At 36.2% G+C, this 26,357-nt stretch overlaps 1 protein-coding gene and 1 long non-coding RNA gene across 7 annotated transcripts in view; one reads left to right on the top strand and one right to left on the bottom strand.

Annotated features, from left to right (window-relative positions):
* The window catches only part of kcc (solute carrier family 12 member kcc), a 334,603-nt gene extending 309,628 nt beyond the window's left edge, over positions 1-24,975 (top strand). For 4 of the 6 annotated variants that reach the window (XM_069505276.1, XM_069505270.1, XM_069505284.1 and 1 more), the window contains exons 4-22: positions 10,563-10,823; positions 10,937-11,122; positions 11,421-11,656; positions 11,880-12,033; positions 12,472-12,658; positions 12,742-12,898; positions 13,561-13,773; positions 13,908-14,087; positions 14,168-14,287; positions 14,375-14,568; positions 14,925-15,093; positions 15,185-15,374; positions 15,487-15,702; positions 15,786-15,893; positions 16,108-16,161; positions 16,939-17,082; positions 18,012-18,184; positions 18,925-19,064; positions 19,704-24,975. In XM_069505276.1, the coding sequence (XP_069361377.1) occupies positions 10,563-10,823; positions 10,937-11,122; positions 11,421-11,656; positions 11,880-12,033; positions 12,472-12,658; positions 12,742-12,898; positions 13,561-13,773; positions 13,908-14,087; positions 14,168-14,287; positions 14,375-14,568; positions 14,925-15,093; positions 15,185-15,374; positions 15,487-15,702; positions 15,786-15,893; positions 16,108-16,161; positions 16,939-17,082; positions 18,012-18,184; positions 18,925-19,064; positions 19,704-19,795 (3,174 nt within the window). In that variant the 3' untranslated portion in view covers positions 19,796-24,975. The remainder of the gene's footprint in view (positions 1-10,562; positions 10,824-10,936; positions 11,123-11,420; positions 11,657-11,879; positions 12,034-12,471; positions 12,659-12,741; positions 12,899-13,560; positions 13,774-13,907; positions 14,088-14,167; positions 14,288-14,374; positions 14,569-14,924; positions 15,094-15,184; positions 15,375-15,486; positions 15,703-15,785; positions 15,894-16,107; positions 16,162-16,938; positions 17,083-18,011; positions 18,185-18,924; positions 19,065-19,703) is intronic. The other 2 variants (XM_069505297.1, XM_069505294.1) reach the window with 2 other exon arrangements.
* LOC138403837 (uncharacterized) lies at positions 15,289-17,590 on the bottom strand. The gene is made up of 2 exons (XR_011237996.1): positions 17,332-17,590; positions 15,289-17,050 (listed from the first exon to the last, which is right to left on the bottom strand). It is a non-coding gene; the product is annotated as an uncharacterized lncRNA (long non-coding RNA).
* Positions 24,976-26,357: the final 1,382 nt, after the last annotated feature.

A 26,357-nucleotide genomic window follows, 5' to 3' on the forward strand; every position in this document is an offset into this window, starting at 1 on the left:
GTCAGTCTGGACCCACCTGTCATGTCACTGACTCCAGGGCTTAGTGTGTGAGCCACCACGGCTTTGCTACCTTACAGGTCAAATACCGCCCTCGCGGTACGGGGTTAACCGCACCGCCTGAGGCACCCTAACTGCCGGCAGTTGTCCAAAACGTTTGGTTGGACATGCCCACGCCTGTTGCGGCTGGGAAGTCATGATCCGCTCACACGGCACTGCACTACAGCAGTGCCGTTCCTATGTCTCATTATTATACTTTATAGAAGCTTAGGCAATACTATGTAAACCTGAGACACTTAGCTGATTCACACTGCTTGGATGTCACTGCCCGTTGACCCAGTCCAGCACGTATCACTCACGTATATTACCACTAACAATGAACTACGATATGAAATTTGAGATATTAGGCGCGTTTGGCGGCCATATTACATACATGTCTAAACTTGAATTCTCTATGCTCAAAGAGAGACCAAAAACTACTCTAGACTAGAATACTCACCATAGAGTATCAGTGTTGCTATGTACAATATTTACATTCGCGGAAGTCGCGACAGAGGCCATGAGTTACATTAACTCATTTGTATTTTGTTATATTATTATTTAACTTCTTCCTAAAAACACAAATTTAAACGGGTTTTTGCTAAATAGTACTAACCTGATGAAATGCCTTTAAGAACTATATTTACCTTTATTAAACGTATCAAATTACATATTATTCCTGCTACATTCAGTGCCACAAAAACCACTTATGGTGCTGCAGTAGTAAAATACTTGAGCATTATGCTGAGGCGAAGAACTTTTTCGTCCAGTAGTTTGAGCTATACGTTGATAGATCAGTCAGTCTTTTTATATATTCAGACTAGCTTATGCTCGCGACTTCATCCGCGTGGCCAACACAAAAATAACCCCCTGTTTTACCCCTTTAGGGATTGTATTTTCAAAAATCCTTTCTTAGCAGATGCGTCATAATAGTTATCTGCATGCCAAACAGCTCGATCCTTCCAGTAGTTTGAGCTATACTATGTTTAATAGATCAGTCAATCAATCAGTCAGTCAGTCTTTTTATATATTTAGATAATAAGTTAAAAACTTTAGCTTTATCCGTACACAAAAAACATTGAAACCAAAAGATTTTGTAATCTATATAGAAGTCTTTCATGCGATATCATTCTGTTCGGTGTAGTTTGCGCTTTAGCTTCTCCGTGTTTAGGCAGCAAACATTATTAAACGTAATGCCCGTCTCGCGCAAGGCTCTCGCGATTACACGAGAGATTTATCCGTGTAACGACGATATTAATCTACATTGCAGATAAAACGTGCTCAACAATCTCGAATATTATACAAACTCAGCTGTACCTATTTTGTTTTGTTAAGAGATGATGTAGAGGTGAGTCGGGAGTCGTCAAGAGAAGCTTTTGTGGAAAGATTTCAAGATATCTTTCTCCAGAATACAAAGTAAAATGCTTCCAAACTAGACATCTTCGCCGAAGGTTGTCTGTTAGAGATTAGTACTCTTTGCAATAAGACGGCCTTTGCAATGTTTGCACCTTTTTGTATAGTTTTTTTTCTTTGCTCGTGTCATATACCTATTATCTTATCTCATATTCTTGTTTAACAATATGAAAGGAAAAAGTGACTGACTGACTGATCTATCAACGCACAGCTGAACCTACTAGACGGATCGTGCTGAAATTTGGCATGCAGATAGCTATTATGACGTAGGCATCCGCTAAGAAAAGATTTTTGAAAATTCAACCCCCATGGGGGTGAAATAGGGGTTTCAAATTTGTGTAGTCGACGCGGAAGAAGTCGCGACCATAAGTTAGTCTCGTATAATAATTTTCTCCCGACCGAGTTTCAACCGCGAGGGCCATACTCCACAGAGATTAGCCATTGCATTGGCACGAGATACATTATAGTGCACGAGTAGTAGGTATGTGGGCAAACACATGTACACTCTCTCTTCTTACTCTCATAGTCCGATTGGACTGTAAACCGACTCGATCGGAGATAGATCAGGCGCAGGACTAATGATTTTACGTGTTCGGTTAAATGGGGAGGAGGATCATCAACTTCCTAACTCTGGGCTATTACGAAATATTTGAGAAAAATCCATGTAATTGGCCCAAACCCGGGAATCGAACCCAGGACCTCATCGTCCGTAGTTGAACATGAAAGTATTAGCACAAACTTGTATGTACAATACATAAGTATTTAAATTGTTCTACATCTCCACCACTGTGGAAAACAGAACTACAAAACTGAACTCCTAAACCACATCTACCGTAGCGCGTAGCTCGTTCGTAGCCCGAAGCGTCGCTCGTAGCAGCGTAGAGCCGCGTCCCAATTTCTTACATGAATAACTCCGATCTCACCGTCTCGTGACTTCTCCGCGCTTATAAGATTTCAATTTTCCTTCGATCATTGAAATTTCTCATAATAATATGCAATATTGAATTTCCTGATAGCCTTATGTTTAAGACGTCCGCCACCTAATCGGGAGGTAGGAGGCTCGACCCCGGGCACGCACCTTTGACCTTTCGGAGTTATGTGTGTTTTAAGCAATTAAATATCACTTGCTTTAACGAAAACAAAGGAAAACCTCGTGAGGAAACCTGCATGCCTGAGAGTTCTCCATAATGTTCTCAAAGGTGTGTGAAGTCTGCCAATCCACACTTGGCTAGCGTGGTAGTCGGTAGTACTACCACGCTAAGTATAATGTCGCAAACCGTAGGGAAATAACCTTCCCCCACTTCTAGTATGTATAACTTCTGACAATATATTCTAATAATTCTTCCCACCATGACCCACCCGAACATGGTATGGCCTAAATAACTCAACAGTAATCTTTCACCTAGATAACGTTTTTTCACTACCTATTTCCATGGTTATATGAATTGACGTATGTAACATAAACATACTTTGAATTGCCAATGGGTATTATGACGACGAAAAAACCTCCATTAGATGCTTTTTATCACTAAGAAAAGTAATAAAAGGAAGATTGAAGTTGGCATCCCCGAAAATCCGCGTTAGAGCCGTCATAATATGGCAGTACAATGTAATCGAAATTGGAATTTGCAAGCGTAACGCGGCCTTTTATATCCTACGATGCCGATACGATATCTACACGATATTCATAATCTTTACACCAACACCATATCTCAACCCTTCACCGGACTGAGGACGGGTCTCCTTTCAGAATGTGAAGGACTTAGGCCATAGAACAAAAGCTAAGCATAGTACCTACTAAGCTGCCCAAGTGCAGATTTACAGACTTAACACACCTTCGAAAATATGAGGGAGATCTCTCAAGCATGCAGTACCCGTAGTACAAGATTTTACGTCTCACCAAACGAAACCAAATTCGAGAGTCGAAATACTTCCGCGTTACAGTAAAATGGGGTGACGCAGTACGCTCGACCGAACCTGTTTGCTTTTCACTTGACATTGTATGAGAAAGGTGAGAGGCACGATGATTTTCACCGAAATCAAGGGTTTAGGAAAAGTATTTTTGAAAAAAAACTGCTGTGTTTATGTTTGCAAAGTATAGTTATTTCAACTAATGAATAAATAAACTATGTCCGATGTTAAATTTCTTTAGGATTTTCATACCCCTAATCTTATTTATTTACGCTCAAAGTTGTCATAAATTTTGTGTTAAAATAGGAATCTTTTGAGGCTCGTAACTATAAAATCAATATTTTTTTCAATGTTTCATATATCAATAAACCTAGATAATGACGAGATTAATCGATATAATACTTAGTTTTGAGCGTACAGTATCAAATAATGTAGTAATTACCCTCCTACGTTTGTATGAAGAAAGCACCGTCCTGAGCCCCCTTAACAGCCTTGAATTGAAGTTAAATATTCAATGCCACTGATTTTAATTTCGCAATGTTTCCGCTTGGAGCGCTGGCTGTAGAAGTGTAGACAAACTTGAGCTTTAAAACAAGGCATTTAAGATCCAGTTTACTGTAACGCGGAAGTATTTCGACTCTCGAATTTGGTTTGGTTTGGTGAGACGTAAAATCTTGTACTACGGGTACAGGTATGTTCACAATGTTTTTCTTCACCGTCAAATCTTTACAAAAAAATAAAATTGATGTGTCTGTTTGTGATTTAGAAATAGTTACCTTTAACTTATTATAATATGGTAAATTACCCGCAACAAACACATATATTTATTTGTGTCTATCAGTGTATTTTGTTCGGGCTAATTTTCGAAGCGGCTACACCAATTTTGATGAGACTTGCGCAGACAGGTAAAGGACTATCTCAGTTTATACTAAGAAAACAAATGGTCCTTACAGACCTATTTCAAAAAGCCTTAATCCACGTGGACGAGCTACTCTTCTTTTACTTTATCGTAGTCCGTAGTCGAGTAAAAAGAGTAGGTAGTACATTTGAGTAAATATCTTACACACCTGCGCTATAGACATTAAGCCCGCGGCTCCAGTCTCCTATATAATTCATGCCCCATTTGCGAGACGCATGACATTTGCCGTAGCTGGCTTTTTTACTGAATTCAGATAAGAATTTTCACAAATACGACGAAAAATGTATTTATACCAGAGATGTGATATATTGCTGGAGTCGCAAACTTGCGACCCAGTAATACAATCAAAAAACGTCCTTAACTTAATAAGTGTCCACGAACAATAAAACTTGCAGAAGTCAGCTTATTGTCATTATCAGTGTCAATGTCTGCAAGTTTTAGAAAACAATACTTGTGGAAGTTAAATGTTTATACAGTGCTTGTCCTTTGACTTGCCAAAGCAAAGTTGTGCAAGTTTTCTTGCTAGACTAGCTGATGCCCCCAACTTAGTCCGCGTGGATTTAGATTTTCAAAAGTCCTATGGGAATTCTGATTTTCTGGGATAAAAAGTAGCCTATGTCACTTTCCTGGTCTTTAACTATATAAATGTAAAAAATCAGGCAAACAAACACACTTTCGCATTTTTAATATGGGTAGGGATACATGTTTTTGTTTACAAAAATAAGCATTCTTAGAGATTTTGCTCACGTTTTTACTTACGTTTTTAAAACAATTGAATATTACTTGGTTTAACGGTAAAGAAAAACATCGTGAGGAAACCTGCATACCTGAGAGTTCTCAAAGGTATGTGAAGTTTGCCAATCCGCATTGGGCCAGCGTGGTAGACTATGGCCTATACTCTTCTTACTCTGAGAGGAGACGCGTGCTCAGTAGAGGGCCGGTAATGTGTTGATTAAATAACATTACGTAAGACAACTACGTAGTAGGACCGACATACTTATACGCCAAAGTGGTAATTTTTTTAGACATCAATGCCTCCAATCTTCAATAATATTATAATAACTCTGACCTATACCTAAGTAGATATAGGTTGGTGAAATATAAACTAAATACCTTGTGCTGTGTGCAATACCTTATTTTAGTCGTAACATAATATTTATGAATACAACGAGCACATAATTTTGTTGAAATAAACTATACAACGTAAATATCGTTCAAGATCAGATCAAAGGCGCTATCATAATGAAATGTTCGAAGTAAGTAAATGTAGAAAAGTATGACGTCCGGTAAATTACCAACAGGACAGGACAAAATTGATACAACAGTGCGCTGAAACGAGAAAATAATTGAATATTTGCCGAACCGTCGATACGGAAGCCGACGTAATTTTACCAAGCCATTTGCCGCTGAAAATATTCCTCGATATTCAAAATATAATATTTTTCAATTTTATACTAGCTAGTAACTTTATAAAAACTATATCGTGGCCTAATTGTGGAGTTGCTGATAAAATGTATTCGTTGCATAGTTATTAAGAATTATGTAGTTATAATTATAATTTTTAGATATTATTATCTGTCCCGGCTGTACTCACGTGTCGACGTTAGCCCGACTAGTTTCGAACCCATCCGGGGTCCTTTTTCAAGGGAGTCAGTTCACGCACGCGCCGCGGCTGTGACTGCGCGCCGTGCGTGCCGCCGCCCGTAAAGCCCGCTGCTCGAACTGACTCCCTTGAAAAAGGACCCTGGATGGGTTCGAAACTAGTCGGGCTAACGTCGACTAGACACGTGAGTACAGCCGGGACAGATATTATTTATAATGGAAATCACTCACGGTAGTTTAAACGCTAAAATTATGTAGTTTCAAAAAAAAATAACTAGGTGTTACTGGCTGCGGTTGACGGGCTTATGGGGCGTCCTTCAACCGAAATAAAAACAGGTCAGGAGTTACGCGTCGTGTTCCGGAAGCGCTTCCGAGACAGATTTGTTAGCAGCCAGGCTAGCGATGGGACCCGCCTTGCAGTTCGTGGCGGGTCAAAATCTGGTGGGAGCGTGGTAGCAATACTTCTAAGTGATACCCGCGCAACCGCCAGTCTGTTGAGGGACGAACACAGGTTTAGTGGTTGCAAGCGTAAGGCTAACCCCTCCGTTTCCCTGACAGAGGGGTATTCGTCAGGTATTTCCTGTGTATAAAAAAGGCGTTACTGGCTAGTGACTTCCTCCACGATGGTTGAAGTTTTTTACAAATCGCGTGGGAACTCTTTGATTTCTTATAAGCATCTCCAGGATCTCTGTGTCTTTCGTCAAGGTCGGTTTAGCGGTTGAGCCCTGAAAAAGTAAAAGACAGACAGATAGGTACCTACTTTTGACACACCTACAACTACATAGTATTTTAAATATTATTAGTATGGATCTAAGGAAATTACTTCAAATCATCATAGTTACGAGAAATTTTTAAAAAGGTACCACGAATAAATATGATAAATAAGTAAAAAGTACGAACTTAGGTTACAGTTTTCAATTGAAGTAATTTTCAACGAGGGCATTTTAGTGTACTTTCGTACACTAATTTTCAAAGACATGCTCACTCAAGTAGGCACGTTTATAGATCGTATTTGTAAAATACAAAAGCTAAGTTTAAGAGGGATATTGGGCCGGCCTTCGGAGATTATCTGTGGAGTTCTCGAGCGGAGGCCGCCCCGAAGCTAAGAGCCATCAATACCAAAAGAAATGAAATAGTGCTCTGTCCCAGTCTGAGGTCAAGCATCTTCCACTTACGCTTTGCGAATAATTTACTGAGAGTGTTCTCAGGTCCCTTCTACTTTGTTGAATTTATCAGGCTTTTTTTAATTTATAAACTAGCGCTTGGTTACAATCAGACCTGCTGGCAAGTGATGATGCAGCCTAAGATAGAGCGCGCTTGCCTAGAAGATGCCTATTCACTATTGACTTGAAGGTACCCATATTAAAATTGGTGTGTGGAATGCGTTAAATAAAAACCAGATCTGATTTGGAGACCAAGATGTGAAAATTTTGTCTAAATTGATCTAGTAGGTTCAATTTTATAAAATAAAAATAAAAATTGGGCTCCTATATTCGCGTTTATTTTCTGTTCGTTTTTGAATCGATAAAATATTTCTAGAAACTACCTACAGCTAATGCCGAAAATCGTGTTATGCCAAAAATCATTATAATAATCCCAAATCCTTTTCACGGGCCTACAAACTTGCTTGATATATTACCCTTCCCTTGAATATAATATTCACTTCAAAGTTCTGTAGTTCAGGCCTGTAGGCTTTTGGGTAATATCAACACTGTTGTGTATATTATGTTTGCATATGCGAGGTTTACATCGCTTACCACCACTTTCCTCGAAAGCCTAATAATCCTGGGAGTTTAAAGTTAAAACAGTCCAAATATTTAGATACTAGCTTATGCTCGCGACTTCGTCCGCGTGGACTACACAAATTCCAAAACCCCTATTTCACCCTCTTAGTAGTTGAATTTTCAAAAATCCTTTCTTAGCGGATGCCTACGTCATAATAGCTATCTGCATGCCAAATTTCAGCCCGATGCGTCCAGTAGTTTGAGCTGTACGTTGATAGATCAGTCAGTCAGTCAGTCAGTCACCTTTTCCTTTTATATATATAGATTAACTATTAAACTTGAACTATATATTTTTTAAATTCAGATACAAGTTAGCCCTTGGCTGCAATCTCGCCTGGTGGTAAGTGATAATGCGGTCTATGATGGAAGTGGGCTAACCTAGAAGGGGTATCTCAGTTTTAATTAAACCCATACCCCTTTGGTTTCTACTCGGCATCGACACGGCTTTGCCGGTAGGGTGGTATTTAGCCAAAATATATTTATATTGTACAAAATTTTATAGAAATTGATACTATTTACCTGAGGTAATTATGTTGCAGACTCTTTTACAATCTCACTACTTCCACGGTATCCACTGTCAATTTCCCCTCTGAGCAAAATTTCCGTTAGGTGAGCATATTGAATTTCCTGAATATTCCTAGATATTCCTATTGGCTTCGAATAGTGTAGGTATGGAAATTAGTAGCTAGTGTAACAGTACTGCACCTATCAGTTACAATGCATCAATCTCGAAGGTAATATCAAAACTAATAGTACCTACGTGCGTACGCATTGGGATTGGGTATAAAATATAATATTCAATTACTTTACTTATGTCTGTCTCTGGGTTCTCTGTACTAAAAACAAGATGCCAACGCAAACGTAAAAATGACAACAATGTTAAAATTGAGTAAACTGTTTTGTTAAAATTTTTTTTTCATTATTCTCTTTGCCTACGACTTTATCCAAGTGGATTTAAAAGAACCACGTGGGACTTTTTGATTTTCCGCGATGAGATAAAAAATAGGCAAAATCTTTGTATCAAAATTCGTCAAAATCATAAAGATAGTATATTCATCTAAGGTCAAATCAGTTAAAAGGCTCGTGAAAAGAATAGACAGACAGATACACTTTCGCATTTATAAAATTAGTGATCAAATGTTTTCATTTTTTATTTTAACAATGTTTTATAGAGGCCGTTCGTATTGGGTTGCTATTTCAGTATACTTGTAATAAATGAGGGTTGAACAAAAGCCTTGATTACATTCGTAATCCCAAAGAGATCCACACTTTAAATAAAGTGGCGCGTAATGGCGACAGGACAAATGGAAACAAATAGGAAAAAGCTCAGTAATAAATGGTCTGTGTTGCGGCTCACTTTATTGCAAGTGAAAATTTACGATGGTTAGAAAACGTCGACGGCTAAAACGTTTCATGGTTTGTAGGTTTGCAACTTCGCCAATAACTTGCCTACCCATTTAATATATCTATTATTTCGCTAATATTCAACCAGTGCGGGAAACGGATGCTCAACATTACTTGGACAGAACTAAAGATCAACGTTGAAAATAAAGATGCAACTAACCAACATAAAATAAAATAAAAAAACTAAATTGAATAATTAAACTAAATAAGGTATTTTTATAATTTAATTAAGAAATATACCTACCCACCGCAAAAATAGAAGGTTGGACAAGTTTAATCTATTAAGAGAAAACTTGGCACATGATTCCAATATTATGTGTCTGAAATTTCAATTCACGAACTAAATCGACAAGATTCGATGAGAGCTCACCTATAACCTATCCGTAATCCTCGCTGCATTCACGGAGAGCACTTTAAGCTGGGTAGATCTCGAAAAGTCGATGTAAAATGTAATGCAATCTAGATTTAAAATCTATTTTATTTAATGGTAGTCTTGTAAGTAGTATTTAGAGATGGTATCAGATCTATACGAGGTTACGGCAGGTAGGTATGCCATCTTATCACTACCCATCACTAGCCATATTATAAATGAGATAATGTGTGTTTGTTGGTTTATTGGTTTGTTGAACTGTCCTTCAATCACGTCGCATCGTATTGACGTGATTTTTTGCATGGGTATAGTTAAAAACCTGGAGAACCTGTCAATTATATTTTTCTTAAAACAAGAAGGGTATCTTTAAAACAAGAGTGAATAGGCACCTTCTAGGCAAACGCGTCCCATCTTGGGCCACATCAAGCCAAGCGTGGGCCTATAACGAATAAAACAAAAAAAAAGGTACTTTTTATCCCGAAAAATAAAAGAGTTCCCACGAGAATTGTAAAAACCTAGATCCATGCGAACGAAGTCGCAGGGATCAACTAGTTAGACAATAAAAATAAAGTTACAGCTCTTAGCTACAGTTGCCTACAACGGCACTCACGTGACCTCAATTCTCAGGTTCTGTCGTTTTGCGTGATAAAAAAAATTAAAAATATTTATAGCAAAAGATGACATTTACCGATGAACGCTGTCCGTACATCTCACGCGGCACAACGAGCGATGCAAATGGCCCGTGAATAAAATACGAGCACTTTGGAGACGGGCTTCGTTGAATCTCCTTATCTTGTTACGGAATCAAAACTAACGCTTATTGTACTTGAATATATCCATGTTCTTTGAATCTCATGTTAAATTGTATGTTTTGTGTGGCTGTATCGCCCCGACTTTACCCGGTAGGATTACTGAATTTTTTTCTAAAATAGGGGTCCACGTTATAAAGAAAACCTACATGCAATATCTGAAGTTTCTAGACCCAGTGGTTTGGTTAGTGTCAGTCAGTTATAGAGTACGTAAATGTACCCCTTTTTCCCTCGAGTCTTTGTTACGAGATTCCTCTCAGTATCACATATATTCGCATACGGTCTCGTACTAATTCTGATCATTCTCATTACAGGAGGAAATCGAAGACAGACCCCGAGCGGCAACATTCCTGAGTTCTCTGGCAGACTATTCAAACACAATCCCCACTGCATCTGCGGCAGATCCAGATGCACCCAAGCCAGCTCCCCCGGCCCGCATGGGCACGCTCATTGGCGTATACCTCCCCTGCATACAAAACATCTTCGGCGTAATCCTCTTCATCCGTCTCACGTGGGTAGTTGGAACTGCTGGCGCTATCCAGGGCTTCTTGATTGTGCTTACTTGCTGTTGTACGGTAAATAGATATTTTTTATAATTATTTTGTGAATGCGACCTTGGTATACTAAATTTGTCCAGTATTTGAGATTTTGAGAATCTTTATCATAATATGGTCTATCTTTTTTTCAGACAATGTTAACAGCAATATCAATGTCGGCGATTGCAACGAACGGCGTGGTACCCGCGGGCGGGTCCTACTTCATGATCGGTCGGTCATTAGGTCCTGAATGTGGCGGCGCAGTTGGTATGCTCTTCTATACAGGAACTACTCTCGCCGCAGCCATGTACATCGTCGGAGCTGTAGAAATTGTACTGGTAAGAACCGCATACGTGCTAACTATATAGCTCGAAGAAGACTCGATATTATACGGCCTACACGAATAAACTAAATTAATATTGAAAATCAATAACCATAAAAACAAAATACATATCAACTCTGACCTCACAAAATAGCTAAAAATATCCATTTTTATGACAGCATAAAAAACCTTACTTCTCGATCACGAGATCGCAAATAAAAAATTTCTTTATAGATCCGAATTTTTATCAATACATTTATAAGCTCATAGATAATCTTAAGTTTTTGCGGTTACTACATTTTTTTACTTTTTAGACGTATATGGCTCCGTGGATGTCCATCTTCGGTGATTTCACAAAGGATCCAGAGGCCATGTTTAACAATTTTCGAGTTTATGGAACTGGCTTACTATTAGTTATGGGCATGGTTGTGTTTGTTGGAGTTAAATTCGTTAACAAATTCGCGACATTAGCACTCGCCTGCGTGATACTTTCTATAACTGCTGTCTACGTTGGTATCTTTGTGAACTGGAATGGAAATGATAAACTTCAGTAAGATTTATTGAATATACTTATATTTTGTATAGCTTAATTATTTTAGTCATACCGTTTTTAAGTTAGGTCCACTAAATCATAATTTTCAAATTAGAGTATGTCTAAACTGCGTCGCTCAAAGGAATTGAATACAAATCAAATGATTTAATTATTTTGATATTAAAGTCTCAGTTTGGCAGTAAATCCATTATTATATTAATTATACTGTTATTTTTTTCAGGATGTGTGTACTTGGAAAACGCTTATTAAAAGATATAAATATAAACAATTGCACTAAAGATGTTAAAGGTGAATTACATCAAGTATTTTGCCCTAACAATACTTGCGACCCCTATTATCTAGCACATGAAGTTAGCGTGGTGCAAGGAATCAAGGTATGAAATATGTTGAATTAGTCAAATCTTCTACTATTAAATTAATTTTCGGGTTATGTATAAGAGGATTTAACTTTGACGGAGTTAAGTGTATGAGTAACCTAAACATGACCTTTTATATTACAGGGCTTGTATGTTCTTCTCTTAAGTCCCCCGGGATGTAAGCTAACTCTGTACCAAATTTCATCAAAATCTGGTAAACTGTCGGGACGCGAAAAGACAGACACCCTTTCGCATTTATAATATTAGTATGGGTTTTATATTATTGATACAGTTACTTATTCTGGGGTTCTTATTAAGATTACTCACAAGCCTTTTCAACTTATTTGGGTACTGCTCGTCACATTCCCCTTTAACGTTCAACATATTATAAGACCTTAACCGACTTTGACGGAGTTAAGTGTATCACTAAACTAAACATGGCCTTTTATATTACAGGGCTTAGCAAGCGGAGTGTTTTTTGATAACTTACAAGATTCATTTCTTGAATTTGGCCAATATTTAGCATATGGCAAGGAACCGGATGATATAGAACAAATGGAAAGGCCTACATACAATCAAATTTACGCTGATCTTACGACTACATTTACTATTCTGATTGGAATATTTTTCCCATCTGTAACAGGTGATTTTAATTTTTAAATTATAAAACAAGTAAACTGCTTTTAGGTTTGTATTGAAGTACATAACATATTTTACTGTTTACAGGTATTATGGCCGGATCTAATCGTTCTGGAGATTTGGCTGACGCACAAAAGAGTATTCCTATCGGAACCATTTGTGCCATCCTTACGACTTCCACTGTTTACTTGTCTTGTGTGCTACTCTTTGCTGGAACTGTAGACAACTTGTTGCTTCGTGACAAGTAAGAGAGTTAATAAGGAGTTACTTAGTTTTTTTTTCATAGGTATCCTTATGTTTGTATCCTTGAACGTACCCAGCGTTTTCACTTAAATCTTCTCTACCCGACTTTCCTTTACCTTTTCCATCTTTTGAGAAACGCTCTTTATGTGTGCCTGTATATTTTGAAGTATCAGTCAATCTGTTTACAACATTTGTTGCTCGAGAAGTGCTGGGTGCTTCAGACTAAAGAAGTTTATTTTTCACTATATCTGGATTCAATTTATTTTCCTTTGCTAAATTCTCAATAAATTGCATAAATTGCTTAAAATCTATAGTTTTGGTTTTCCAACGTTGAAAAAGAATAGCCGTATCCGTCGTAGAAACTTTCTTTCCGTCAATGATTCCTGCCTCTTTTAACCACTTATCAATATTCGTTAAGGTTATTTGCTTACCATCACCCTGCGTATTTCCAAATTTTGCGTACTCTTTGAATACGGTTTCTAGTTTACATTCATTATCTATTTTTTCAGCCATTTTGTGTTTTTTTTTGTTGTAAATATTACCTGTTTATATTTTTTAGAAACCTTGGATAATTTATTTTAACATATTTTTGTGAGAGTTTGAGATTACTAAACCTACTAGATTTAAACAAAACAAAATTGAAATATAATTAATTTGTTTTAGATTTGGGCAGTCTATTGGTGGTAAGCTTGTTGTAGCAAACATGGCATGGCCCAATCAGTGGGTCATTCTCATTGGATCGTTTCTGTCAACACTTGGGGCAGGGTTGCAGTCACTAACGGGTGCGCCACGTTTACTTCAGGCGATTGCTAAAGATGAAATTATACCGTTCCTTGCACCTTTTGCTGTTTCTTCTAGTCGAGGAGAACCTACAAGGTATTTTTACTTACGCAGCAGTTTTTATAAAATGCGCATAGGTTAACGAAAACTTCGTTCTTTGTTCTAAGTACTATATTCTTATTATCTACTTGTAACTTTTACTTTTAATAATAATGATTTTTTTTCAACAGAGCCTTACTGTTAACTATGTGTATTTGCCAATGTGGTATTCTCCTTGGCAATGTTGATATCCTGGCCCCACTTCTGTCAATGTTTTTCCTTATGTGCTACGGTTTCGTCAACCTGGCATGTGCTCTACAAACCCTTTTGAAAACTCCTAACTGGCGACCAAGGTTCCGGTATTACCATTGGTAAGACCTTTGTAATATTTGGTTTATCTTAAAGGTTCTATTTTGATATAATATACTCATTAATTTTTATACTATTGCAGGTCTCTATCACTTGCTGGGCTAGTCTTATGCATCTCTATAATGTTTATGACGTCATGGTTTTATGCGCTCATTGCTATGGGCATGGCTGGCCTCATTTACAAATACATCGAATATCGAGGGTATGATAATTCAGCACTTTTTTATAACGTAACCAAAAGAATCAATTGAAGGTCGTTGTACCTAATAACTGATTAAATACTTTGCAGTGCTGAGAAAGAGTGGGGTGATGGTCTTAGAGGTTTAGCGCTTTCGGCAGCTCGCTACTCCCTGTTGCGCCTTGAACAGGGGCCGCCACATACAAAGAATTGGCGACCACAAGTTCTCGTGCTTGCTAAGCTTAACGATGATCTAAATCTAAAATACCGCAAAATGTTATCTTTTGCCAGTCAACTTAAAGCTGGTAAGATTTTTTTCTTATAATTTTAGAACTGTAGGCAACAACACTGAAATCATTTTTCCGTGTTCCGTGACTCCAGAGAAAAAAGAACCCTTATGATCCTATAGGATCACTTCGTTGTCTGTCTGTCGTGTCTATCAAGACCCATCAAGGAAATACAAAGCTATAGCGTACTTCCCGTTGACCTAAAATCATGAGATTTGGCAGGTAGCAATGTCTTAGTACAAGTAAAGGGAAAAAGCCTAAAACCGTGAATTTGTGATTAGATCACAAAAAGGTGTTATTTCTTGTACGATGATGGTACAGCAACTTCGTGTGTGAGTCCGACTCGCACTTGACCGGTTTATTTCTCTTTATAGGAAAAGGTCTAACAGTATGCGTGTCGGTATTGGGTGGCGATTTCACACGGCGAGCGGGAGAGGCCAATACAGCTAGACAAAACTTACGTAAATGCATGGATGAAGAAAAAGTCAAAGGATTTGTAGATGTCCTAGTATCTCATAGCATTGCTGATGGTTTAAGTCATTTGTGAGTACTGATTTTTTGGTGTAACCATATAAAAAAATCAAAAAATCACGTCATAATATTAAATATGCTAAAAAATTATTCTATCCATCAGCGTTCAAACAACTGGTCTAGGTGGGTTGAAACCGAATACAGTGATAGTGGGATGGCCTTACGGGTGGCGGCAATCGGAGGATGATCGTACGTGGCATGTGTTCCTACACACTGTACGCGCGGTAACCGCCGCCAGAATGGCGATGCTTGTACCCAAAGGAATCAACTTCTTCCCTGATTCTTCTGAGAAGGTAAATTACTCGTAAACATGTCATTAATTGTCTATGAGAATCTTTTCTCCTATATTATGCGTTATTATGTTAGCCTACACTGCAGTACCTTTTATAAAATATCATGTTGTAGATTTCTGGTAACATAGATATATGGTGGATTGTGCATGATGGCGGAATGTTGATGTTATTACCGTTCCTTCTGAAACAACACCGCTCGTGGAAGAACTGTAAAATGCGTATTTTTACCGTGGCACAAATTGAAGACAATTCTATCCAAATGAAGAAAGACCTGAAGATGTTCCTCTATCAGCTACGTTTGGAAGCAGAAGTTGAAGTCGTTGAAATGGTAACTAGATTATTTCCAAATCTTAAGTCAAAATGTTGAAGATTTACCCATTCGTTGCAACAATCTCGATCTTGATTTTTTAGACTGATAGCGATATCTCCGCTTACACTTACGAACGTACCTTGATGATGGAGCAACGCAATCAAATGTTACGTGAACTCAGGCTTAACAAGAAGGAATCTCTTGGAATGGTAAGCAAGCCTCTAAAAATATTATCTGCTCACTTTTATATTTATATTATTATCACGAAATTCATGGTGGATATAAAGCTATATTCTTCACACTAGCAATGTTCTGTGTGCTATATATTTGTAAAAAGAAGCGTGGCTTGTTCAGTATCGTAATAATTATGTATTATGATATTTTAAATTACTAATGTGCGTTTGTCTATCGCTGCCAACACAGATGCAAAATTTGGTGGACTATCATGAACAAAATGCTGAGGAGAAGTTACCTCTGGTAAAATGGATACATTACCCTCGATCGAGTCCACATTTGATATGCATTTTAGAACTTTATTTCTTCCTACTGTTAAATTAGTTCTCGCATTTTTGATAAGTGTCATTCCCATTCTGCCTTTTGCTTTCACCGTGTTGAACCGTGTGCTTTAAACATTTGAGGACTTGCAAAATGCATACAGCATTTGCCTCAGATTCAATATAGTCGTACCACTAGTTTAGTTAATTGTCGCCTTCTGTGTCAATGTGTATATAATACCATCATACATGTACAATCATTCGTGTATTTCTATTCTATTCTCTACTATCATAAGCATTAACTTTATCATTTATAAGTTAAGTTATATTTCATGGTGTTGGCTTTCGATGTACTTTTGTCTCACTTATTTTATATATTATCTATCACAGCCCTTGTCGCTAATAATTGTGCACACACTTTTTATTAGAAAATTGATGTTATTACTACTTTACGTGTATTTGTTAAATGTTTTTAATAATTATGACAAGCTTAAAGCAACAATCCTCAGTAAAATCGAATTCGATGTTAATTTCCTTGCTTTTCTGACTAATAAAGCTGATTAAACTAAGCAAAAAAATATTATTGTTAACTTAATGAGCACCCACATTAGCTTTGTTTTTAAGGTGCTGCGTAAATTGAAAAATTATTTCAGCAATTTTTATACTTCCAATAATTTAAAATAACAAACTCTAACACATTAATTAAATTTTGCTCATGCGTTAGTCCAATAATCCGAATGTGTCAAAAACAAACACACAGGTGCAAGCAATAGTGGATCACCACCATGCGGATGTGAAAACTGCCAGCAAAGTTCGATTCGCAGAACCTGGCTCTGACCCTCTCCCTGAAGATGCACCATCGCCGCCTCTAGCTGAAATCGACGAAAAAGACAAAGATGATAAGGTGAATATTAAATCTATCCAAAGTAGCAGTAAAGCTAGTTTAATTAAAAAGAGATTGAAAAGGTTGTCGTTAGGATTAAAATTTGATGGATGAGTTGAATGAATTCAACGAATATTACTGATTTAACGTTTTCCTTCAAAAGTTATAATCTTTATTTTTAAGTCAATAAAAGAAATTAAGTTTATTGTTGACTGTCAAATCACTTTACCTTATCTTAATTAGTTTATGAGATAGGTGCAAGATACTTACTGTTGATGAATAAAAGCTCTGAATGTTTAACAGATTACTGTCATCTTCATGTGCCTTTATCAATCTCTATATTTTGTTGTTCCACACGAGTTCTCATTGATTGGTTTGGTATTGTTCATTTTATTTTGTTTACATCAAGCTAGAGCACATTTTGTCGCCTTTCTTTGAAATAAATAGCTACACATTATTATGGATATTAATAGACCCAATATAACATGAAATTTACTGTCTGTTAATTAATGAATGAATGTCAATGAATTGTTTCACAAACAAGTTTGTTTCATTCATTTTGTTAAACTTGTACTTAATCAATTTACCCGATTTTTCCAATAACTCTATTAAGATTACAGCGAACTGCACTGCTATTTTGTTCACTTTTATGTTTTTTTTTAAGTTTCACATCGTTATAGTTAACCATAACGAGTCCTAGCGAATTTACACACGGTGGTCATATGTTTGGCAATGATTTCATTCACATTAATTTATTCACTTTAGTTCTCCATACTACATTAGCTATGAGTGGATTTTTGAATGTCCGTAGTCAGTGACTGTTAAACAATTTAAATAATATATGACATCCCGTGTTTTATTCGCCTTGAATCCGTCATGTGCAACGCTCGGTTCGCGAAACGAAATTTTGCAATGGACCAATGAAAAATTGGGGTAACGATAAAAATTAGGACGACTTTCGAAGTAGTTTGTTGCACATAATCGATTCAATGTGGGACTCGCCCGATGAACGCTCGCAGTGTGAGTCGCCCTCTGCGCCCAAGAACGCCGACCACAAGGAGCCCAACGCCAACGGCGACGTGCTCAGCCCCAAGCCCAACGCCACCGCGCCCACCATTACCCCGTAAGTGCGCCGTTCCATTATTCCGTACACATATAATAATTATACAGTTGGTATGGTCTTCAGCACCTACCCGAGTAGGTTCTAAAGACCATACCTATTGTATTATACAATTTGTTTATCAAACTTAATAATACATAAATTTAAATTAATATATGTCCACTAGTTACAAAACTTGCAGAAGCAAAAATTAACAAACACTCGCACTGTGCACGTTACATGCACCGTTTACCTACTTAAACATTCGCAACGGTTGCCGTTTTAGCTATTAAAACTTGTAGAAAGTAACATTAATAGGACAATTACAGCGACTTCTGCAAGTTTTATTGCTAATGGAGCTTAATGTATAGAGAGATTTTAAGAAGTGATGCTGTTGTCGAAGTTTGACTTTTGGACATATGAATTTCATGTTTCTATAAGGTATCGAGGTAAAATATGCTTGGAGATTAAATGATAAAATTAATTAATATGTTTGACGACCTCATTGTTAACCCACTTTAAATTTATTACCTCAAAGTTTTGGAAGCGAAGTTTCTTTCGATGATTAGGATGGGGCCTAATAACTCACGAAAAAGAAACGACCGAACGCGGTGACCTCACCTCACCTCATTGGCTAGGCAGCCTGTGTAGTTGCCCTTAAATGAGTGAACGATTTTCGACGTGATTTTTTACACAATCTTGTTCCGTTTGTCCCATGTCACCTTAGGACTTTTAATAATTTTTATTATCTTTCATAAATTCAGTGACGAAGGCACAGTGCGACGGATGCATACTGCCGTGAAGTTGAATGAGGTGATAGTGTCACGCTCACACGACGCACAATTAGTCATACTGAATCTGCCGGGGCCGCCGCGAGACACGAAACTCGAAAGGGAATCCAATTGTACGTAACTATGCTGTACAATATACTTATATTATAAACTAGCAGTTGCCCGCGACTTCGTCCTCGTAAAATTTTTGGTTTTTCATAAGATCCTAAAAATAATTTTGAGAAATTCCAATGGAAACTTTAACATAAAAAAAATTATAGCCACTCGGGATGATGTAAGATAACGATATCCATCATACATCCAAATCTCTTTAGCATTTGCAAGTTTTTTCTTAATCTTTATGGGACTTTTGTCTGTCACGGAAACGCGAGCCCCATCGTAACCTAAATTACTTAATGGAATGCAACAGATACACCTGAAGATATAATTATTGCCTATGCAGGAATATTTCAATAATCGATTTAAAACCTTCTGTTGTCGGTATTTATTAATGTTATATTTGGAAGTGTTATGGTGGAATAAAAAATCACACACATGCATACATAGGTACATGAACCACTTTTGTGGGCAGCCAGTATAGTCGTTTAAAAAATCACGCCCACTCGAACAATAATAAGTACCTACGTGGCAGCGGGATATTATAGCTACCTAATTCAAGCTTAAAGGACTTACGAGCAAAGAAAGAACAATTTTGCTTGTAAGATTGTACCTAGGCAGAAAAACTTTAACTGACTGTAATTAATGACTTTCAGATATGGAGTTCCTGGAAGTCCTTACCGAAGGTCTAGAGAAGGTGCTGATGGTGCGCGGCGGCGGCCGCGAGGTGATCACCATCTACTCGTGAACGTGCTCGAAGCCACCTTGCCTCAGCAATATTGCTACATTTGTTCAAAGTATCTTTATTAGACTCTCAGTGAAAATGCTCGCGTTGCGCGCTCTTTACAAAAGTCTGTGTGATTTGTTCGTAATTTCGTACTCTGTTTGAAGTTTGAACGTTCGAGGATTTCGAGTCCATGTCTGGTTGATCGTTTTGTATGTACCTAAGTATAATAATCAAATCGCGTACTATTCACGACTCAGAGTCGCCATGTTGACTGTTATTATTTAATAGTTCGTTTGTAATATAGGTACCTACCTATTATATTTTCTTACAGTTACTCTTCGTTTGTGTTCTACATATTGTTAGATTTGATTAAAAAATCTTATATTTGACGCTTAACTGATGATTTTTAAAAATTTATTCGCTGTTGTATAGATATCTACATCCATACCTACCTATGTTTAAAAATTTGTGTAGGTAAACCTTACGAGCCTTAACGTAGGTTAGCTCCGAATTTTGTTGTTATTATTTAGATTAGCTATGTAAGTGTGAATTATATTCTAATGTTACCGACACGCTGTAACGATTTACTGCGAATCTTCGATTTTACTTTTTTTATATAAATGTTGAAAATTGTAGACAATTTACAACCGTTTACAATCATGGAAGGTTTTATCTAAATTACTAAAATCAACTTTGTAAATAGTTATTTTGTTCTAAGAATATTGCGTCTGCTCAACTTAAATATACCATGGACTGAACATTGGTGAACACCTAAATAAATTTTTACTTCTGAAATCATTATACTTAGAGACTAGTCTAGTCATTTCCCGAAATTTATAAAAATCCAAAAAAAAATGTAATCACTTTTACTTTTCTATGTAAACTTTAGTTAAATCATTTAGGTAGATATCATCATACCTAACATTATTTTTAATAGTATTTTTTTTACTTACTTGACGTATATAATTACCTAACTTTAATTAAGCAAATAAAGGTTTATTTGGCTTTTCCTGTTAGATTCAACTTCTAAACTAGGAAATTATTGCGCACATTCGCGTAGTTAGCTGATTTTTTACTGTGATCATTATAAATAAATATAAATATTATGTTATCTATAATATTTACTACTTAATATACACCGTCGACTTAGGTACGGGTGATTTATTCGTAAGAAAATTATAAGTCTTCGTATATATATCTACCTAATAATTTATGGTGAGGACTAAACTTCACATTCCTTGTCAAGATTTTAGCTTTAAGACCTAAGTATAAGATATTCGTATATCTTAATATAGATTAATAATTAAAATGTAGAGAAACTCTCATCGTGGTCAATAATAACAGGTTGCTTTAACTCCACCTATTTGTATACCTGTTTGTACTTAACATTTAATATGTTATGTTCTGCAAATTAGTTTCCTCCTATTTTTATTTAATTTTTTTTTTCACATTAACTAGGCACCTATATTATTTGAAGAAGTAGGTATATTTCTTGTTTTTCTAAATTTATTTTGAAATTCATATGAAGGAACTACGAGTAAATTCTGCTTACATGTAAAGAGTGTTAGTTTACTGCCAAGTAGAAATTCGATGTTGTAATTTCCTAGTCCCTAAGCGATTAGGTACCTAGTTCTAAAATATTTCATTCGGAATTTACATAATACTAGGTAATTAGATCGGTTGAAAAATAGATTTTAAGTCTAGTGCATGAAATCACTTTTACGATTCCTCGATTCTAAACGTAAAATAGAATAGTAATTATTAAATCCTGTCATTATGATGATAACGCGATTAAGATTGATATCTCTATATAGTTCAAAAATCTACTCTAGATAATGGTAAGGCACATGGATATTTATCGCGGAAATAATATTTTCGCAAATTCAAGTTCCAATAATATTCCTACGCTTGACGCGCGAGTTAAACATAATAATTACCTATACCTATACGGGGCCCCGATGGGCTTGAGTTTTGTTATTATTTCAGCTAGGAGATTGTTAATTCAGTGTGGATAATTTTTCAATAATCTATCTTCTTTTCTACTAATTAGGTCACAATCACACTACCTACTATGGCGTTCCCTCAACTCGCGCGTTATCTAAATCCAAAGAAACTGTGCGCTTGAATATCTCATGTTTCTATGCAAAAGCCATATATTTATATGTACTGATATCATCGGTTGAAATATTATATGCTCCTATGTATAGGTAAACGGATTTGACACCAAAGAAATACATTGGCTATAGTTATTATAATATTGTTAAAAAGCACAATTTACAACAAACTCATCGCATCCGGTGAAAGATGATACACGATTTCCGGCTTAAAAACCGACCATTTACAAACAATGAACAATGAAAGAAGGTAACAACAAAGAATTATATGCGATCGCTTATTACTTATATTTGAAAAACTCATCATACCTACTTATTTAATTTACGCACACCAACCGAATTTAAGCGATTAGGTAACTACTTACCTACATCATAAGAAAGCATAGGCGTGTGTAAAATAATACGAGCATAATATAAATGCTTATAAAACGAAATCTGAGACACGCATTACATGACGAAAACATGTGGTAATATGGAAAAAGAAGGCCGACCCAAAATCCCTGTTAGAGCGAATAACTAGGACTATATTCTGTATTCTGTTGCCTTTTGCAATAATTGATCATTTTTCTAACTATGCACGATAGTTTATTCCGTTTATCCACCCTAAGAAAGCCACCCTAGCATACTCCGAAATGAGTATCCGTCTATCCACCCCGGACTGGGTGGATTGACGGCATTTGTACTTATATTATTTGTCATCTGATATTCTCCCGCGACTATATTATAGACACATATAGACACCACTGGTCCAAGAGACTAACTACTATTATAAGTACCTACTAAAGTAACTATATAGATACTTTTAATTCAAGCATCCCAACTGGTATTTATTTGATTAACTTCAGATTAGTTCCAGAAATGAATTCCAAAAATGTATAGATCTGTGACGTTTTGCGAATAAATTCAAAGAATAGTAATTTAGTGAATATCTTTGACGAATCTTATCTAGATAGGTAGGATATCAGTTCTACATAGTCGAGAAAGAAAATCGGAAGAAAAGTTATACTTATACAAACTCCGTTAAATTCACGACCACGATCGCTTACCTAATAATATAATATCGTCGGCATTACTGGAATTCAATCATTTTTAATTGGTACCTACCTAAACAATCTTGTAAAGTGTAAACTATGGAAAATTTTCACTAACGACAAAATATTAAAGCAGAATTATTAAAACACCCATGTTCGTCGTAATCGTACTGGTGGGTGAATGCAACAGACAGCAAAATCAGCTTAATCAATCGATAATCGATAGGTACGCACTACGCAATACACATTCGCATATACAATACATCGGTACTTACGAGTTTATGAATTATCTGAAATCTGTAAATTACTGCCCTAGATATGAAGTTTATACTTTTATGTTATGGGTTGCGTGATTTGTCGAAAGTGTGAATAGGAAAGTATCTTAGAGATCAAATGACTGTGATTGACCTTTTTGTTTTGAAGGTATAGCAGTATAGGTAGGTAAGTCAATTGCGCAATCCAATTTGTACTTAGAATTGTTTCAAAGTATGAATGATAGGAAATTATTGTCGTTTGCATTTGTATGTATGTAGATATTTGTATCGTTATTAATTAATTAACACGTGATACGTTGTGTGATCTTCATAATTGAAGGGTACTTGAGGTTTGAGTAAACAGATTTCACTTAATATAATTAAGTAGGTACTTTATAAAAAATTCCGACATGTAAAACTATTCCAAAAAATATAAAGCACCTAAATAGGTACTTATTTGTTTATGTGTTATTCATCACATAGTTATATGAAATTGCAGAATCATTAAAATAGATGACATATCTTCATTTAAACATAGCCATAAAATTGAAATGTATTTATGAGTAATGTATAGAACTACTACATATATTTATGTCTATCAATAGGCAGTGAAAATAATAATTCTTAACTTATATATATAAAGAATTCATTTACCTAGCTGGTATAAGAGATATGCTTAAATAAGTTAATATTTATTTAACTAGGTACCTAGGTACCTACTTTTATTTAAGCTTATCTCTTACGTACGTCTATTTTTTATAAAATAAATTACGTTGTAGATTATAATATTATTTAATGAGATAAATTATTTACATAAACTTCAAAATATGACGCTAAACTATGAGTATATAAACTAAAATTGCAATAAGAATCAGCATGAAAAGAACGCCTAAAACAAAATCAGAGTGATGATATTTTAATGATGTGGAAACTACAAGTACTTGTGCCAAAAGTAATTCATATTTGTTGGTTGTATACCATGTAGGTAATCTACTAAGTAGAGTTACCAAAAAATATGTTAAAAACAGTTTTAGTTTCAGTGACTGTAATTAAATCTTTGGTACCTAGGTACAGCAGATACTGCACTTGGACTATTTCATGGTAGAGGTGTCACATAGTTAGAAAACATGAAAATGCACCGTTAGGTACCTCTGGACTTCATAGTATAAACTCGTGTTCGTATTTTCAATCTTCATAAATAAAAAGAAACTACTTAGAATGTAACTTGAAAAGTAAACGTAATTTATAATATTATGTAATGTACCTAACTCTATCGAGTGTCTTGTAATTTAATAATGAAATGTCTATTTTAGATTTTAGGCTGTGAGCCAGCGTAAACAAATTCATTAAAATTTAATATTTCAGGCTAGAGTTGCTGTGATACATCATTCGGTTATAAAATATAGATAATTTTTTTAACCGGCTGTGGCTTAGAGCAAGTGGAGTAACTACAAAAAGCCATATTGTAAACTGTGATTTCAGTGAGGTGTGAAAGCACCTTTTAATTACATAAATCGATTCCACTTTTTGTTTCGTTACAAATAGGAACAATACACAAATCAAATCGACAAAAGTAAAATAATATTTATTTACCAGTGTTTTGATGATTTAGACAACGTTTTATTTTTATCATTTAATACCTACACCTAAATAAGAGTTTTAATAATTGTGAAAGTTACAGATAAATCACTATAAATTAATAACTAATTATTCAAATAACAATTTTAGCGAATTAGCAAACTGAGTATTTTAAGTGAAAAGATGTTATGAGTAAAATAATAAAACTAAATTATAATAATTCATCAATGACTTTTATTTTACGCTCCGGGCAAGAACAATTGCAACCTACCCCCAATTTATGTTTAAATAGATGATGCCCGCGGCTTCGGTCGCGTGGATTTAGGTTCCCAAAAATCCCGTGGGAATTCTTTGATTTTCCAGGATAAAAACCTGTGTCTTTTCCCGGGATGCAAGCTATCACTATACAAAATTTCGTCAAAATCGGTTGAACGGATGAGCCGTGAAAGGCTAGCAGACAGCAAACAGACAGACAGACAGGCAGACAGACAGACGGAAAGACAGACAGCCAGACAGACACACTTTCGCATTTATAATATTAGCATTAAGTACCTAGTATGGATGTTGGGTGATAACTATCCACACACACTATAATATGTATCGCGATTCTGGTATTCGCAAAACTTCAAGAACGTCCGAATACATTGGTACCTATGCCACATGATGAGTAAAGTTACCATAGGTAGGTACCTACTGTTAATACCTACCATCAATATTTTTCCCCGATACAGGATCGCGATATCGCGTGATAATATTGATTGTGTACAGCCCAAATAATATGTTGTTCGCGATAAATCGAAATAGCCCGGCAATAGAATCTAGGCAGCTGAATATACGAGAAAAGGACCGCGAGGCCTAATCACATCCAGTCCAGTTATTCCAATGACTAAGTAGATATTCTATATCCAATCATCACAAGGTTGACGGTTAGTATTTTAAATTTTTTGAATTCCGTACAAATTAAAACTTCGCCTCGACGTTTATAATTTAACAATTAATAAACTCTTGGTGTCTGGCAGGGGGTTGCTACAATACTAGTGTCGAGCTTTGCATAATCCATGACGTGATTTCAATACTATGCCGAAAAAATATAAAAAATCACACTTTGTACTTCGACGTAAGAAATTAAGTATTTATTTTAATTTTTATTCAGATACAAGTTAGCCCTTGACTGCAATTTCACCTGTTGGTAAGTGATGATGCAGTCTAAGATGGAAGCGGCATAACCTGGAAGGAGTATGGCAGTTTTTATTTAACCCATACCCCATACTAATCGCTTAGCGGCACGGCTTTGCCGGTAGGGTGGTAACTAGCCACGGCTGAAGCCTTCCACCAGACCAGACCAGAAATTTAGAAATTATAAAATTCCAAACCCCTGCCGAGAATCGAGCCCAGGACCTCCCACTAATAAGACAACAGCGCTTACCACTGCGCCAGGGAGGTCGACAAAAGACAAAAAGACAAGACATGCAGGTTCCCTCGCGATGTTATTCTTCATCGTTAAGGCAATACCTAACTCCAAAAAGTTAGACGTGCGACGGTTCTTGCCCGGGATCGAACCCGGATCCGAATCAGAGGCCGAAGTCTATAGCCACACCGTTATCAC

The sequence above is a fragment of the Maniola hyperantus genome, chromosome 2, assembly GCF_902806685.2.
Source record: "Maniola hyperantus chromosome 2, iAphHyp1.2, whole genome shotgun sequence".
NCBI lineage: Eukaryota > Metazoa > Arthropoda > Insecta > Lepidoptera > Nymphalidae > Maniola > Maniola hyperantus.